The sequence below is a fragment of the Mytilus californianus genome, unplaced genomic scaffold (assembly GCF_021869535.1).
Source record: "Mytilus californianus isolate M0D057914Y unplaced genomic scaffold, xbMytCali1.0.p SCAF_70, whole genome shotgun sequence".
Taxonomy (NCBI): Eukaryota; Metazoa; Mollusca; class Bivalvia; order Mytilida; family Mytilidae; genus Mytilus; species Mytilus californianus.
In genome coordinates this window covers 286,553-305,109 of record NW_026262724.1, presented here as the reverse complement: position 1 = coordinate 305,109, position 18,557 = coordinate 286,553, and the positions used below count along the sequence as shown (strand labels likewise).

The window sequence follows — 18,557 nt, the reverse complement described above, 5'->3', positions numbered from 1 at the left end:
TTTTTTACATTTTTATCTATCATGTCTATTAGTTTGTTTGTTTTGTTTACATATCGTTGTCAATATAATGGAATTTTATGCGACTGTCATACAAGTGAGAGGTTTATCTATCTATAAAACCACCATTTTCTACATAATAAAATGCCTGTACCAAGTCAGGAATATGACAGTTGTTATCCATTCGTTTCATGTTTGAGCTTTTGATTTTGCCATTTGAATAGGAACATTCCGTTTTGAATTTTCGTTGAATGTTGGTATAACTGTTATTTTACTTTTTGTTACTGTTTATCATATTTGATTTTGTTCATTGTTTTGTGCACAAATCAGGCTGTTAGTTTTCTCATTTGAATTGATTTACATTTGTCATTTCGTGGAGTGGAGTTTTACAGCTGATGACTATGCAGTATGAGTTTTGCTCATTATTAAAGACCATACAGTGATATACACTTGTTAACTTTTATGTCATTTGGTCTCTTGTGGTGATGAGTTGCATTGGCACTTTCATATAAAACGATAAATTAAGTAAAAGTCTTCACTTAAGGGCAATAACTTCTACAAGAAGTCATTTGCTTTATTTGGTTATACTGAGCAGGTTTGTCAGATATATAGTTTTCAAGATATTATACAATAACTTAGATAGAACTAAACATTGAACCATCCATAATGACATGTCTTGATTGTTGATGGGTACAATAAAACATTAACTTTATGCTTTTGGACCATTAGTCACCAATGTAATCATCAACTCAGTAGTCAGTGCTTCATAACTGACATGATTAATAAGCGACACTTCTTAAATTGTTCATCAATAAATTTGAAAGTTATTAAGACACTAAGGTTCCAACGCCCTTTTGCAAAGTTGACCTCAGATGGATTGGCTATTATTTTTCAGGTCCCTTTGGTCATATACCTCTTCACTTATTTCAGAACTTATGCCTTCTTGGCTTACCAATATTTGGCTTTGCCTGTTCTAATGACAATAAATCCAGAAAAGAACTTTTCATATTTTACATTTGACACGCTGTGTAGGACAAGGTAAGCTAATAAAAATGTTTTGTAAGAATAAGAATAACTGTGTAACAAATTCTTTTAAAAGTAAGACTAAGCAGTGTGTATTTTACAATTCAAGTGTTTACCAATTTAATATGAAAGCAGCTTGATGATTGACTGATAGTCCTTTTTCTTCCCAAAAACAACAATATTCTTCATAAAATCTTCAAAGCATAAAACATCATTTACATCATGCTTTTCTTTCTTGTTTGATTCCTCCTTCCTAAGACTGAATGTTCTTTTCAAAAATCTTGTATCTTTTTTACTTTCATCCTTTACTTCCTTTTTTTCATCATCAGCATCTTCAGATTCAAGATTTTCAGGTGAAGCACTATCAAAATTTGTTTTGTGGACTATTGGTTGGTCAATGTTTTTGTTTTTTGAGTTGTCATCATAATACTCAGCATTCCCACTTTCAGCAAGTCTCTTAAGTCTGTCTCGTAATTTCTTTGTAAAGTTAGTCCTCAGTCTCAGATCTTCCAAAACTGTTCTCTTCCCCAAGAATGCTGCAATATCCAGAGGAGAATATTTCTTTACATTTTCTGTATCAAATGTATATTTCATTTCTGCATTCGCAGATAAGATTGCAGATGTTTCCTTCTGACTTAAACCCATCAGATAATGAAAGAAAGTGTTTCCATACATATCTAAAGGTTTACCCAATAGTTTTACAAACGATTCCAAGTGTATCCTATTCTGAAACTCTTTCAACAGAATTTTAAAAGTCTGATCTCTGTTGGTTTCATATCTACCCACTGCAGCTGAAACCAACGCACTGATTATAAGGAAATCTGATGTACCAGGTCCATATATCCATGGATCTCGGCCTTTATATGTTAATTCATCAACTAACACAATGATGTTAGAAAGTTTAATTTTACCTTCTAATTTGATGTTATTTTCAGATAAACTTCGATTGTCAAGTGATGGAAGACCACTAGTTTGTACTCCCAAACTATTAAACAGAATGAATTCAATATGCTTGAACATCATATTCACAAGATTATTACCTGATGAATGCCAGTATGAGTAAATATATTGTGCAACATGCAGCAGTAAGGAACGATCCTCTAACGCATGTCTCACCAACCTCTCACAAAGGATGTGATGATAATGGTTATTGATGTTAATAACTAATTCATTTTCCAAACCAGTATAAACTTCACACCGAACAAACTCTGTTATATCGTGTAATGAACCATTTTGGATTAGATAAGGAATCACAGAATTAGATGACAAGAACATTGCTTTAAACAGACATGGATGAAGAAACTCGTAAACACCCTCATTGAATGTAAGGTATTTGTTAGTCATTCTGTGTAATGCTTCTTCTATTGCTTTTTTCTGATCCTCATTTGAACCAGGTTTTTCAGGTATATATCTAAACTGAAATAATGTTTGATATAGTTCAACAAGATCAATGTAGAGATTGTTGTCATTTAGGGTTAGTTGGTGATTTTTCATAACATAAACTAAAACACAGTAGTCAATTATTGTTAGTATGCAATTAGCATGATTTAAATCTCTTCTAGAAGTTTCATAAAGTTCTCTCAGTTCTTCAAAAAGATATCTTGGCGGATTGGTGAAATGTTTTTCTCCTAAATGCAAAAGTTTTCTATCAGAACAAAACGATGAAGCACACAAGGGGAACCCCTTCCATGGCTCTTCATTCTTAATTATTTTGATGGCATCCTCATCGAGTCTTACTTGTACAGAAAAATCAGTTAGAATTTTTGGATCTCTGAAATTACTGTCATATGATGCTGATGATGCAATGTTATTCTCTTTCATGTATCTTCTTAACATTTCTTCTTTTTCTTCAGGTGTTAAACAATTGTTAATGTTTATAAATGCTTCACTCTTCAATTTATTCATTTCTGGTACATTTCTCACAATCTTTAAATCTAAATTCCTGCAAGTCAATATCACTTGTATATTTCTTTTAGGTAATACTGGTAAAAGGTCTTTCATAAAGGCATTGAGAGAATCTTGAGTATACTGTTGATCATCAATGATTAGCAATGCATTACCAATATCTGTATATATTGAGTGATTTTCTGACAAATCTACTTTCAAAACCATATAATCTTTCTCATCATAAAATGATGCTAGTTCCAGACATATTTTACTCTTCCCTGTTCCTTCTCTGCCAGTGATGACCACTATGTTATTTTCTTGCATATATTTATCTATATTGTCACAAATGGCTGGCCGTATAAATGTTCTGTCTTCTCTGTGTTCACAAAGGGCCTTGTAAAACTTGACTGAAAAACATAACATGAATATGGTGCTTTAGTTATATTCGAACATACATTATATATTTTGACCTACTTCTATGCATCAAACTTTAAAGTAATATTATGAAAACAATGTCACATAAAAGAGAATGTAAATATTCATTATTTTTTTCTAATATTCTTTTCAAACATCATTGCTAGCTGCTTAATTACATGCACACAGTTCTGATATATTAGTCAAGATGCAGATAACACCTACAAGGCCTTTCAATTCATGCATGGACCCCATTTTTACTACAATGCATGGTTGCTCAAGCAATTGCTTATGATATATTGATAGTAGCATATCATAACAATAGACTGTCAAATGACGGATAACTGTATTTTTGGTTACTTGTATTTAAGTGCCAATGTTAAGCAATCAAGTGTCTTAATTCCTGAATAGTTACATTATTTATGAGTGGAAGTTTCTTGGTGTCTAACAGTCCACCAGCAGAAGCATTGACCTAGTGGTAGTTTATAACATTAACAATATCAACTTTTCTGCCACAAATGACAGTATATTATCCCCTCCTTATGAGCCTGGTTTAAACAAGAGGCTCTCAAGAGCCTGAATCGCTCACCTGTAATTTTTTGCTTAAATCTTTCATCAATGATTATTTTTGCATTTCAATATATATTAATGAGTGGCTTAAAAATGCCATTTAAATGTTCTTTGTATCTGTCATATTTTCTTAAAAAGCAAAAAAATGCATTTTACCCCTATGTTCCATTTTAGCCATAGTGGCTATGTTTCTTGTTGTACAAGGATTAAATACAAAATTTATACTAGATACTCTGAAACTCATTCAGCCAAAGATTGGCTGAAATTGATTCAGCAGTTTCAAAGGAGAAGATTTTTTAAAGTAAGCAAACTAGATGAACAAAATGTGAAAAATTGTCTTTAAAGGGCAATAACTCCTTAAGGGGTCAATTTACAATTTTGGTAATTTAAATTTATTTGTAGATCTAACTATGCTGAACATTTTTGCTGTTTACAGTTTATCTTTATCGATAATAATATTCAAGATAATAACCTTAAACTGCAAATTTTCCTTAACATCATCAATTCAGGGGCAATAACCTAAAAATCAGATACCCGATTTGGCTGATAATTTAAAGTTGGTGAAAGCATTTTTGAGTTATTGTCCGAAAACTGGAAAACCCCCCTTTTTTTAATGAATAAAACCCCATAACTCGGAAATGTAAAATCTAAGATTTATAAAAATGGAAAGGGAGCTCATGGCAATAGATATAAACAATTCACCAAAGTTTCATGCGAATTGGTACAAGCGTTTTTGAGTTATTGTCCGACATGTTGACGACGGACGGACGGACAACAGTATACCATAATACGTCCCGTAAACGGGCGTATAAAAACTGCATTTTACCCCTATGTTCTATTTTTAACCATGGCGGGCGGCCATGTTTTTTTAAGAAACAGAAAATAAAACACACACTTTATTCTAGATACCCTAAGGATCATTCAGCTTAAGTTTGGTTGGAATTGGTTCAGTAGTTTCAGAGGAGAAGATGTTTGAAATAGTTTACACTGGACGGCAACGACGATGGACGCCAAGTGATGGCAAAAGCTCACATTTCCTTTGGAAAGGTGAGCTAAAAATGTTGGACAGTTATCACAAAAGTAAAATTACATTGAAGCTCCAATTTTAATCAATCAATGATCAGAACTCATAAATAGCAAACATGGAAATCTCCATATGGAACCTGACCCTTATCTCTTCATGAGAAAACAAAAATTATAATTTAGAAAGGATTGATTGACTCTAATCTATTTAACTGAAATGACATTGATGCTTTTTTTTTATCACTTAAAAACAAAAACTCCTGAACACTAAAATTGAAAGTTATAAACATCTGACTTGACCTCCATTTTGTATTGGTAAATAATAAAAGAGAGGCGAAAGATACCAAAGGGACATCAAAAGTTGAAAATAATAATAAAGTGTGAAAATTGATTGAATCAACCATTCTCAAGTTATTGCACAAAAAAGACATAAAGTAATACTTCAAGAACCATAACTATATGAATGGCAAACAAATGGCACAACTTCAACATATGTGCAATCTTCCAGTGAAGTTTTAGGGATCTCTGTTGTTTTTTATACAAAATTTGTACTCTCTTTCATAAATTTGGCTAAAAATGGCAACTTCCAAAGTCTTGAAAAATGAGAAAAAAATCATCAAACAATTCCATAATAGCAGGTGCATCACTTTAACATATGTGCAATCTTTCAGCAATGTTTCAGGGATCTAGGTCGAAAACTGTTAAAGGAGTTGCATTAATTACACAAAATGTATACCCTGTTTCATTAATTTTGCTGTAAAATGACTAATTAAATTCTCAAGTCAAGAAAAATGACCAAAAAATCATCAAACAATTCAATAACAGCAGGTGCACAACTTAATCTTCCTGTAAAGTTCCAGGAATCTGCGTTAATAACCGTAGGAGTTGATTGTACAAATGATCTACCCACTTTTTACCGCTGGCCTGTTCATCTGTCCGCCTGACACCACCAATAAGCCTGTTTCCGACTGCCTCTTTCCTGGCTCAAAATGAAGATAAGACAAACAGCAAACTTCAAAACGTTACATAGAAAACTAACGACTGAGCAACATGAACCTTATTAAAAATCTGGATCTCAAGTTCTCTGGAAAGGTTAGCAGATTCTATTGCACATGTGGCACCTGCATTTTGCCCATGTAAATATCAATTATGTAATAGGTGCAGAGAACATTGCAAGGAAGAGCTGGCAACTAAAATGACACTAGATAAGTTTTACGGTTGCAATCACAAATTGGGTTACTATTATTATAAGTTGCACTCGTTCAGATTCATCCAAATGTCTTGAACAAGAAGGGAATAAATGCAACTTACTAAAAAATAATCTTCTATGTAAAGTAAGCTTTAAATATGTCCAAAAGACGAGATCATCAAGTCACAGACTTTTCTATTGAACACAAAGAAAATAATTATCATTAAGAGGAATAGGTTTAACAACCATGGCAACTGTTGAGAATTGGATATCACTTGATATTAACTCTCCTTATTTAAAAAAAATAGCAATGATAAACTTGACAAAGGCTTCTTCATTATCATATTGAAATTAAATAACTTGAGTTGATATCCAATTCTCACTCTTTATGAACCTTTAAGTATTTCATATATAAATACTATGTTAAACCAAATGACCATACATACCTTGAAGTATTATTTTCAGTTTAAATAAAGCCTTCTGTGTTTCACCATTATCATATATCAGCAAGCATAAATATTTTCCAGCATTTCTTATTCTTGTGACCTTTATAGTCAGAGATGGAACATCAGGGACACCTCCACTGAACTGTTCATTACTTATGTCCAGCTCTGTCCATATGTCATTTTTTTTAAACCATTTGACTGCTATCAGTTTCTGTTGATCATTAAACTCCATAGTTATATCATCTCCTTTATAAACATTGTATACAGTTTGTTTTGACTGTAGATCAATGTCTGAAAACAAGAAACTAAATATTTAGAACCTCAAAGAATATTTATATTTCATTTACAGATATTGAAGTAAATAAACAGTACACAATTCATCATGTTCCATCTTGATTTATTACCACAGCTGGTCAACTGTGGACTAAAAGTCATTCTATTCAGTAGTATTAACTAGGGATAAATGTATAACGAAAAGTATTAGTTCATTCAATGTATTGACAAATCCAAAGAATGGGCAAACAGATCTAAAAAAATCCCAATAAAACTCATCACTGTCCAGCTGCTGACTAAATATGAAGTCATTCTGTTTAATAGTATCTCAGGAAATAGAAACAGAAATACTTTAATATATAAATCTGACAAGAATTATACATCTGGGAGCCATTACCAGACCATAAGATATAGGCATAGACAATAGACACCCAGTTTTTCTGTGTCACATACACCACATTGCAACAAGGCACAAAACACTAGTGTCAAGCTATCCAGCAATTCTCATTATAAAAAGCTATTCTGCAATTGCATTTGGAAAACTTCTTGAGCGACAATTTTATTTTTTCAAAATCATGGTTTTTGACTTTTTTGTTCGAAAAAAAGACTTCTACTAAAGGAAGAGACCGATTTCATTGAACCGCAACTCCTCTGAAACCATACAAAGTCATAAATATTTGTGATATGACGTATAAATGTAGTGTTTTATACTTCCTAAATTTGTCTTTGAAACAATTTTTTTCCACAGAAAACGTTAATTTTTGAGAAAATATCCAAATTCGGAAACAGTTATCGATCCGTGTCTTATACGCGTTCACACATGCTCAGTCGACGTACTGCCTGCCAAATTCAAAAACTCTTTGTTTCAACACTTGCCCAATTGTACCGAGATTTCACGGGCATCTTCTAGTATATATAAAATCAAAGATTTTTATATATATTCCATTAACAAATTTTTAACTTTAGTTTAGAGATTTCTAACTCATATTTACAGTTTTATAACTAGCAAAATATTATTTGTTTTGTCCATGATGTGATTTGTATAAACGCCTATTTAACATTTGCAATTTTTAAACTCACACTAAAAAATTAAGACTTTTGATGTAAAATTAATTTTCTCATGCAACTTCTATTTAAAACTTTATAACTGAAGATATGCGATTTTGTAACTCACATTTAAGGGTCTGTAAATAGCAATTTTAAAAGAAAAATAGTATTAAAGATTCTAATAAATTGCGATATATTTAGTCCATGATATTATTTGTATTTACGCATATTTATCCCACATTTGCCATTTTCTTACTCATATCAACACCTTAAAAATGTAGAATTATGGTTTAAATTAATTTTCACATGTAATACCGACTATTTTACTTTTCTATACAACTTCAGAACTCTTTTATGCTATTTTTTTTACTAATATTTTTGACTAAAAAATTCAATATTCAATACTTGAATACATAGCAACATAAAATAACAACAAGAGGCTGTCAGAGTGACAGCAAACCAGATTTTCCTGCAGAGGTCAAACCCTGAACAGTTGAGCAAGTATGGACACTTCATTTAAGCTTAAAACTGCTCTGAATTTGGATTGTGGTTGAATATTTGACACAGCATAGGTTTGTGACACAAAATGAATGTGGTCAAAGAACTGAAATATTTGAAATTGTACATTTATTTAATTACCTACTATGGTCCAATATCCAAAATCTAAGTACATTGTCAGAATCAGCATATCAAAGAACTCCAAAAATTCATTTTTTAATGAAATCAAACAAAAGTTTAATTTAGGACCCTTTGGACCACAATGTGGACCAATTTGATAAAGGAGCACACAATCCAAAATCTCTCAATACATGGTAAGATTCAGCATTTCAAGGAACCACATAAATTCAATTTTGTGAATGAAACAAAGTTTAATTTTGGACCCTGATTTGGACCAACTTGAAAACTGGGCCCAAAAATCTAATATTTAAATACAGGTTTAGATTCAGCATTTGAAAGAACCCTATATATATTTAATTTAAGTTGAAATGAAACACAATTTAATTTTATCCAAATATTTTCTGTGCAAAGGGAAATAACTCAAACTTGATAAATAGATAGCTCGTGTATTTAACAATGTTTTAGATTTTAACGAGAGAAATTTATGTATAACTGAAAAATTATTACACCAGGGTTTTCGATATCACAAACTAGTCAAAACATTTACTAAATTTTATCATCGGTATAAGGATATCATTCGTAAATATAGCTCAACATGCAGACTTCTTATACGTTCAGGTATTTCACATCCAATTTTTTATGGAAATATTCTTTATAAAGCACAAAAATGTCAGTATTCACCTCTGAAGCTAACAAAACCTATAAATAGACTTATTAAGAAAGGATATAGTTACGATACTGTTGTCAGGTCATTAAAGATTGCATATTTTGGCGTTAATATTGATTCACTTATAGGGTCTTTGCATCTTCACTAAACACATTTATTTAAAAACCAGTTGTTGGCATGACACGGGTTATGTTCTTCTCATATATGTTATGATGGTATGATACTAAACCCCTAACGGGAAGGATTGTGCCTGATATTCATATGATGAAGACATAATCTTTCAATCAGTTTAATTGAAGTCTGGAGCTGGCATGTCAGTTAACTGCTAGTAGTCTGTTGTTATTTATGTATTATTGTCATTTTGTTTATTTTCTTTGGTTACATCTTCTGACATCAGACTCGGACTTCTCTTGAACTGAATTTTAATGTGCGTATTGTTATGCGTTTACTTTTCTACATTGGCTAGAGGTATAGGGGGAGGGTTGAGATCTCATAAACATGTTTAACCCTGCCGCATTTTTGCGCCTGTCCCAAGTCAGGAGCCTCTAGCCTTTGTTAGTCTTGTATTATTTTTAATTTTAGTTTCTTGTGTACAATTTGGAGTTTAGTATGGCGTTCATTATCACTGAACTAGTATATATATTTGTTTATGGGCCAGCTGAAGGACGCCTCCGGGTGCGGGAATTTCTCGCTGCATTGAAGACCTGTTGGTGACCTTCTGCTGTTGTCTGTTCTATGGTCTTGTTGTTGTCTCTTTGACACATTCCCCATTTCCATTCTCAATTTTATGATTATAATGAATATAAAGTGATGACTAAGTTCTATAAAATTAGATATGATGTCATTTTTCAAATTATAATCAATAATATAATAACAACAACCAGTGTTGACTAAGTTCTCTTAAATTAGATATGATTTAACACTCAAACATTGTTAAAATCAGCATATCAAAGAACCAAAGAATTCAATTGTTGATTAAACAAAAGTTTAATTTAGGACTCTTAGTACCTCGATGTGGTATTATCTAACTAATAATGAAAATAAATACAGGTTTAGATTCAGCATTTCAAAGAACCCTATATATATTCAAGTTATGTTGAAATCAAACACAGTTTAATCTTGGACCCTGATTTGGACCTACTTGAAAACTGGGCCCAAAATCAGAAATCTAAATATATGTTTATTAATAGACAATATCAGCTAAGTTTTAAAAGGAGTTCGCCTAATAAAAAAATTATATATAGTATTCAGAAAATTAGTTTTTACAGAATAACAAACAATTTACAATTTACCAAAGTAAAGAAAAAAAAAAGAAAAAATTTTATTTATCATTAATACAATGTCTTTTAAAAATCTATAAAACTTATCTGTAATTATCTTCAAAATGTCTAATAATGAATAGTAAATTTCTTACTATATTTACTACTATATAGCTTTCAATCATCAACACTAAAAAAACAGAAAATTTTCAAATAAATCTGTCACTCAAGATAAGACATTAACCATATGTTTAGTAAACTGATTACAGGACATATAAACAGGTGAAAATTATCTATAAAGGCTTAGTGTAATCAAACTTTATGTATATAATTAACAATTTCTGTTCAAAGGAAAAAAACTCCATCACAAAAAACACCCCAAGGGACTTGACTTTTATTTCATTTGATTTGTTTTATTGTAATATACAAGAAGAAAAATGGTTTCAGGGTGGAGATCTTGACTGTTTACAAGTTTTCAAAAAAAAGGGGGTTGGGGTTAACGTTACCCCAGGGGACTCACCTTTTATTTCATTTGATTTGTTTTAATGTCCCATAAAAGATTATATATGGTTTAGGGGTGGGGATCTCAACCGTTTACAAGTTTTCAAAAAGAAGGGGGTGGGGTTACCCTCGTGGACTTCCCCTAAATTTCATTTGATTTGTTTTATTGTCCCATACAAGAATATATATGGTTTAGGGGTGGGGATCTCAACCGTTTACAATTTCTCAAACAGAAGGGGATGGGGGTTACCCCAATGGACTTCCCCTATATTTCATTTGATTTGTTTTATTGTCCCATACAAGAATATATATGGTTAAGGGGTGGGGATCTCGACCATTTACAAATTCTCAAACAGAACGGGGTGGGGGTGAACCCCAATGGACTCCCCAAATATTTCATTTGATTTGTTTTATTGTCCCATACAAGAATATATATGGTTTAGGGGTGGGGATCTCAACCGTTTACAAGATAAAAGCACATTCTCAAATTGAAAGGGGGTGGGGGTAAGAATATATATGGTTTAGGGAGACTTAATTATCTACAAAATGTCTAATATATACAGTCCTACAGATCTTAGCAGGAGTCAGAAAATTTTCAAATAAATCTGTCACTCCAACGATATTATATGCTAAGATATAACCCAGATCTAATTAATAATTAATAATGTAATTAACTTCAAAATGTCTAATAATACAGCTTATAATCATTACCACTTAGAAATAGATAATTTTCAAATAAATCTGTCACTCCAATATTTTGTTGTGAGATAAGACATTATGCTTAGTCTTAAAAAAGATAACAAGAGTAAAATATTTAAAAATTCCACTTTTGGATATTAAAAATGGTGATAACTCACAAAGGAGATACATATACTAATATCTTGAAAATTGAACTAGACCTTCATTAAGTCCCATGAAACAACATATTTAAATTTGAAAATAATTTGTAAAAGCGTTTTCATGTTATTGTGCTGACACTGTTTGGCAGCCGCTCGTCAGCCTGCCCAGCTGTCCCCCGTACATCCCCATTTAAATAACCGATATTTCCTTTGAAAATCCGGTTAAAAATACATTTCTTTTTCTTGCAACTACTTAATTCACAATTGTAGCCGATATTTACAAATTAAATGTATAAAATCAATTTTAAACTTATCTTAACATCTATTACCATCAATAAAATTTCTGTTTACATAAGAATTCATTTTTGTGACATTTTGAAAATTGTTAACGACATAACAACTCACAATATTGAGTCAAAACAAAAACTTGCAACTATGAAATTCATACTTGACCAGTAATTCACATTTAAGAGGTCTAAAAAGCTATTTATGGCTAGGAATTAAAGACTCTGCGTTAATAAATAGCTATTGGATATTTCTACAACAGGATAGCAAAGAATTTCTGGGGTAAGCATTCTTAAAGGCCAAAAATTTTGTATGAAACATGGAAAAAAGTCAAATACTATAAACAAGGCATTAGGAGTACCCACTTTCTAACCCACTGTCCAGACAGTTCTTCATGGCTAGGGACTATAGACTCTGCTGTAATACATAGCTATTGGATAGTACTAGGCGCATATATGCATACTGGACACATGGTTTTCTTTCTGGACACAAAGAAGTTTTGGGGTATGCATTCTTAAAGACTGAAAATTTTCGTCCGAAACATGGAAAAATTCAAATTCTATAAAATGCATATTAGGGGTACCCACTTTCCAACCCATGTCTATGCAGTTCTTTATGGCTAGGGACTATAGATATGCTTTAATAAATAGTTATTGCATAGTACAAATGGATAGCGAGGGATTTATGGGGTAAGCATTCTTTAAGGCTGAAAAATTTTAGTCCAAAACATGGAAAAAAGTCAAATTCCGGGTCACCCACTTTCAAACTCATTGTCTCATCAGTTCTTTATAGCTGGGAATTATAGACTCTGCTTTAATAAATAGCTATTGGATAGTACAATTTGCCAGTAAACATGAAAATTGTTTATAAGAAGAAGAAAAAATGCTTCATAGAGCGCAGCCTGATACGACTGCAGAGGTCGAACCCTGAACAGTTGGCGCAAGTTTGGACACAATATTCAAGCTTGATACTGTCTGAATTTGGATTGTGATCAAATTTTTGGCATAACATAGGTTTCTGACACAAAATGAATGTAGTCAAAGATCTTAAAAATTTGAAATGGGACATTTAATTTACCTAGTTTGGTCTGATATCTAAAATCTAACAACATGGTTAGATTCAGCATATAAAAAAACCCAAAAAATTTAATTTTAGTTGAAATCAAACAAAGTTTAGTTTTGGACCCTTCAAACCTTAATATAGACTAATTTGAAAACAGGGCCCAAAATAAAAAATCTAAATGCACAATAAGATTCAGCATACCATAGAGCCGTAATAATTCAATTTTTGATGAAATCAAATAAAGTTTAATTTTGGACCCTTTGGACCTCAATGTAGACCAATTTAAAAATGGGGCCCAATATCCGAAATAGTAATACAAGGTTAAAACCCCTTTATACACAATTCTCTGATATAGTCCAGATATGTTTAATTGTCATTTTCTATATTTGCTGATTCTATCCTTTAGTACTTTTATCTGTGTTGTCATAGTGTGCTATATTTGATTGTCTGTTATGGAAACTGTTTTATCCTGTTTAAGTGTGTAAGTGTGCTAAGTATAATGAATTGTATCTGACACCTGACTAATCATCCACAGAAACAGGTACATCATGAATAACATTTGATCTGACCTTATTTAACCAGCTTTGTATATAAGTCTCTGCCTTCAATATCCAACATTTGACCTGGCCTTAAACCAGCTTTTGTATGTAAGTCTCTGCCCTCATATCCAACTTATACTGAGATATGTGTCAATAAACAAAATCCTCAAAGTCACACATAATGAGTTCATAGCAATTTGATAATATTTTAATTATTCCTTATAAATTTAGGAATTCCCCAATGAACTCAGGATATGTGAAATGAAAGAACCTTAGTGAGTGCGCTCACATACCCCATGTCCCCACATTGTCATTGGAGAAATAAAATAAGTGTAAGGAAAAAAAATTGTATCAGAAAAAAAAATTGAATCATAATTTCCTGTCAATATGCACATCTACATAGTATGTCCTTATTATCTACACAGTTTCATGAAATTCTGTTGTGTGGTTTGAGAGGAGTTGCGATGACAAAAGGTTGCAGTAGTATATTGGGCAAATAAGTTCAAAGGGGCGTAACTCCTGGAAAAAAAATTGAATTGTAATTTCCTGTCGATATGCACATCTACATAGTATGTCCTTATTATCTGAAAAGGTTTCATGAAATTCTGTTGTGTGGTTTGAGAGGAGTTGCGATGACAAAAGATTGCAGTGGTATATTGGGCAAATAAGTTCAAAGGGGCGTAACTCCTGGAAAAAAATTGAATCGTAATTTCCTGTCGATATGCACATCTACATAGTATGTCCTTATTATCTGAAAAGGTTTCATGAAATTCTGTTGTGTGGTTTGAGAGGAGTTGCGATGACAAAAGGTTGCAGTAGTATATTGGGCAAATAAGTTCAAAGGGGCGTAACTCCTGGAAAAAAAATTGAATTGTAATTTCCTGTCAATTTGCACATCTACGTAGTATGTCCTTATTATCTGAAAAGGTTTCATGAAATTCTGTTGTGTAATTTGAGAGGAGTTGCAATGACAAAAGGTTGCAGTAGTATATTGGGCAAATAAGTTCAAAGGGGCGTAACTCCTGGAAAAAAAAATTGAATCGTAATTTCCTGTCGATATGCACATCTATGTAGTATGTCCTTATTATCTGAAAAGGTTTCATGAAATTCTGTTGTGTGGTTTGAGAGGAGTTGCGATGACAAAAGGTTGCAGTAGTATATTGGGCAAATAAGTTCAAAGGGGCGTAACTCCTGGAAAAAAAATTGAATTGTAATTTCCTGTCAATATGCACATCTACGTAGTATGTCCTTATTATCTGAAAAGGTTTCATGAAATTCTGTTGTGTAATTTGAGAGGAGTTGCAATGACAAAAGGTTGCAGTAGTATATTCGGCAAATAAGTTCAAAGGGGCGTAACTCCTGGAAAAAAAAATTGAATCGTAATTTCCTGTCGATATGCTCATCTACGTAGTATGTCCTTATTATCTGAAAAGGTTTCATGAAATTCTGTTGTGTGGTTTGAGAGGAGTTGTGATGACAAAAGGTTGCAGTAGTATATTGGGCAAATAAGTTCAAAGGGGCGTAACTCCTGGAAAAAAAATTGAATTGTAATTTCCTGTCGATATGCACATCTACGTAGTATGTCCTTATTATCTGAAAAGGTTTCATGAAATTCTGTTGTGTGGTTTGAGAGGAGTTGCGATGACAAAAGGTTGCAGTGGTATATTGGGCAAATAAGTTCAAAGGGGCGTAACTCCTGGAAAAAAAATTGAATTGTAATTTCCTGTCGATATGCACATCTACGTAGTATGTCCTTATTATCTGAAAAGGTTTCATGAAATTCTGTTGTGTGGTTTGAGAGGAGTTGTGATGACAAAAGGTTGCAGTAGTATATTGGGCAAATAAGTTCAAAGGGTCGTACTTCCTGGAAAAAATATTGAATTGTAATTTCCTGTCAATATGCACATCTACGTAGTATGTCCTTATTATCTGAAAAGGTTTCATGAAATTCTGTTGTGTAATTTGAGAGGAGTTGCAATGACAAAAGGTTGCAGTAGTATATTGGGCAAATAAGTTCAAAGTGGCGTAACTCCTGCAAAAAAAAATTGAATCGTAATTTCCTGTCGATATGCTCATCTACGTAGTATGTCCTTATTATCTGAAAAGGTTTCATTAAATTCTGTTGTGTGGTTTGAGAGGAGTTGCGATGACAAAAGGTTGCAGTAGTATATTGGGCAAATAAGTTCAAAGGGGCGTAACTCCTGGAAAAAAAATTGAATTGTAATTTCCTGTCGATATGCACATCTACGTAGTATGTCCTTATTATCTGAAAAGGTTTCATGAAATTCTGTTGTGTGGTTTGAGAGGAGTTGCGATGACAATAGGTTGCAGTGGTATATTGGGCAAATAAGTTCAAAGGGGCGTAACTCCTGGAAAAAAAATTGAATCGTAATTTCCTGTCGATATGCACATCCACGTAGTATGTCCTTATTATCTGAAAAGGTTTCATGAAATTCTGTTGTGGGGTTTGAGAGGAGTTGCGATGACAAAAGGTTGCAGTAGTATATTGGGCAAATAAGTTCAAAGGGGCGTAACTCCTGGAAAAAAAATTGAATTGTAATTTCCTGTCGATATGCACATCTACGTAGTATGTCCTTATTATCTGAAAAGGTTCCATGAAATTCTGTTGTGTGGTTTGAGAGAAGTTGCGATGACAAAAGGTTGCAGTAGTATATTGGGCAAATAAGTTCAAAGGGGCGTAACTCCTGGAAAAAAAATTGAATTGTAATTTCCTGTCGATATGCACATCTACGTAGTATGTCCTTATTATCTGAAAAGGTTTCATGAAATTCTGTTGTGTGGTTTGAGAGGAGTTGCGATGACAAAAGGTTGCAGTGGTATATTGGGCAAATAAGTTCAAAGGGGCGTAACTCCTGGAAAAAAAATTGAATTGTAATTTCCTGTCGATATGCACATCTACGTAGTATGTCCTTATTATCTGAAAAGGTTTCATGAAATTCTGTTGTGTGGTTTGAGAGGAGTTGTGATGACAAAAGGTTGCAGTAGTATATTGGGCAAATAAGTTCAAAGGGTCGTACTTCCTGGAAAAAATATTGAATTGTAATTTCCTGTCAATATGCACATCTACGTAGTATGTCCTTATTATCTGAAAAGGTTTCATGAAATTCTGTTGTGTAATTTGAGAGGAGTTGCAATGACAAAAGGTTGCAGTAGTATATTGGGCAAATAAGTTCAAAGTGGCGTAACTCCTGCAAAAAAAAATTGAATCGTAATTTCCTGTCGATATGCTCATCTACGTAGTATGTCCTTATTATCTGAAAAGGTTTCATGAAATTCTGTTGTGTGGTTTGAGAGGAGTTGTGATGACAAAAAGTTGCAGTAGTATATTGGGCAAATAAGTTCAAAGGGGCGTAACTCCTGGAAAAAAAATTGAATTGTAATTTCCTGTCGATATGCACATCTACGTAGTATGTCCTTATTATCTGAAAAGGTTTCATGAAATTCTGTTGTGTGGTTTGAGAGGAGTTGCGATGACAAAAGGTTGCAGTGGTATATTGGGCAAATAAGTTCAAAGGGGCGTAACTCCTGGAAAAAAAATTGAATTGTAATTTCCTGTCGATATGCACATCTACGTAGTATGTCCTTATTATCTGAAAAGGTTTCATGAAATTCTGTTGTGTGGTTTGAGAGGAGTTGTGATGACAAAAGGTTGCAGTAGTATATTGGGCAAATAAGTTCAAAGGGTCGTACTTCCTGGAAAAAATATTGAATTGTAATTTCCTGTCAATATGCACATCTACGTAGTATGTCCTTATTATCTGAAAAGGTTTCATGAAATTCTGTTGTGTAATTTGAGAGGAGTTGCAATGACAAAAGGTTGCAGTAGTATATTGGGCAAATAAGTTCAAAGTGGCGTAACTCCTGCAAAAAAAAATTGAATCGTAATTTCCTGTCGATATGCTCATCTACGTAGTATGTCCTTATTATCTGAAAAGGTTTCATTAAATTCTGTTGTGTGGTTTGAGAGGAGTTGCGATGACAAAAGGTTGCAGTAGTATATTGGGCAAATAAGTTCAAAGGGGCGTAACTCCTGGAAAAAAAATTGAATTGTAATTTCCTGTCGATATGCACATCTACGTAGTATGTCCTTATTATCTGAAAAGGTTTCATGAAATTCTGTTGTGTGGTTTGAGAGGAGTTGCGATGACAATAGGTTGCAGTGGTATATTGGGCAAATAAGTTCAAAGGGGCGTAACTCCTGGAAAAAAAATTGAATCGTAATTTCCTGTCGATATGCACATCCACGTAGTATGTCCTTATTATCTGAAAAGGTTTCATGAAATTCTGTTGTGGGGTTTGAGAGGAGTTGCGATGACAAAAGGTTGCAGTAGTATATTGGGCAAATAAGTTCAAAGGGGCGTAACTCCTGGAAAAAAAATTGAATTGTAATTTCCTGTCGATATGCACATCTACGTAGTATGTCCTTATTATCTGAAAAGGTTCCATGAAATTCTGTTGTGTGGTTTGAGAGAAGTTGCGATGACAAAAGGTTGCAGTAGTATATTGGGCAAATAAGTTCAAAGGGGTGTAACTCCTGGAAAAAAAATTGAATCGTAATTTCCTGTCGATATGCACATCTAGGTAGTATGTCCTTTTTATCTGAAAAGGTTTCATGAAATTCTGTTGTGTGGTTTGAGAGGAGTTGCGATGACAAATTGTTGCAGTAGTACATTAAAGTAAATAAGTTCAAAGGGGCGTAACTTTTAGAAAAAGAATTGACTCGTAATTCCCTGTCGATATGCACAACTACATAGAATGTCCTTATTATCTAAAAAGTTTTCGTGAAATTCTGTTTTGTGGTTTGAGAGGAGTTGCGATGACAAGAAACAGGACTGACGGACTGACGGACGGACGGACAGACAGACGGACTGACGGACAGACGGACGGACGGGTCAAA

At 33.0% G+C, this 18,557-nt stretch overlaps 1 protein-coding gene and 1 long non-coding RNA gene across 19 annotated transcripts in view; one reads left to right on the top strand and one right to left on the bottom strand.

The window, feature by feature from the left end:
* The window catches only part of LOC127710315 (uncharacterized), a 644,133-nt gene that overhangs the window by 454,267 nt on the left and 171,309 nt on the right, over positions 1 to 18,557 (bottom strand). Inside the window, exons 10-11 of one of the 5 annotated variants that reach the window (XR_007986108.1) lie at positions 6,550 to 6,840; positions 911 to 3,314 (exon numbers count right to left, since the gene is read on the bottom strand). The exons of 2 other annotated variants lie outside the window; for them this stretch is intronic. Coding sequence is in view for 2 of the 3 variants with exons in the window: in XM_052216115.1 (XP_052072075.1) it covers positions 1,141 to 3,314; positions 6,550 to 6,840 (2,465 nt within the window). In the remaining variant the exon portion in view is untranslated. Of the gene's footprint in view, positions 1 to 531; positions 3,315 to 6,549; positions 6,841 to 18,557 lie in introns of those variants that run through there. 2 more of the 5 variants (XM_052216116.1, XM_052216115.1) reach the window with 2 other exon arrangements.
* LOC127710317 (uncharacterized) lies at positions 13,904 to 18,388 on the top strand. 14 transcript variants are annotated; one of them, XR_007986115.1, is made up of 8 exons: positions 13,904 to 14,113; positions 14,617 to 14,785; positions 14,954 to 15,458; positions 15,796 to 15,963; positions 16,300 to 16,467; positions 16,804 to 17,308; positions 17,982 to 18,099; positions 18,268 to 18,388. It is a non-coding gene; the product is annotated as an uncharacterized LOC127710317 (long non-coding RNA). The 14 variants fall into 14 exon arrangements; XR_007986112.1 differs by lacking the exon at positions 18,268 to 18,388 and having other exon boundaries at positions 17,982 to 18,260; XR_007986118.1 differs by lacking the exons at positions 17,982 to 18,099; positions 18,268 to 18,388 and adding an exon at positions 17,814 to 17,948.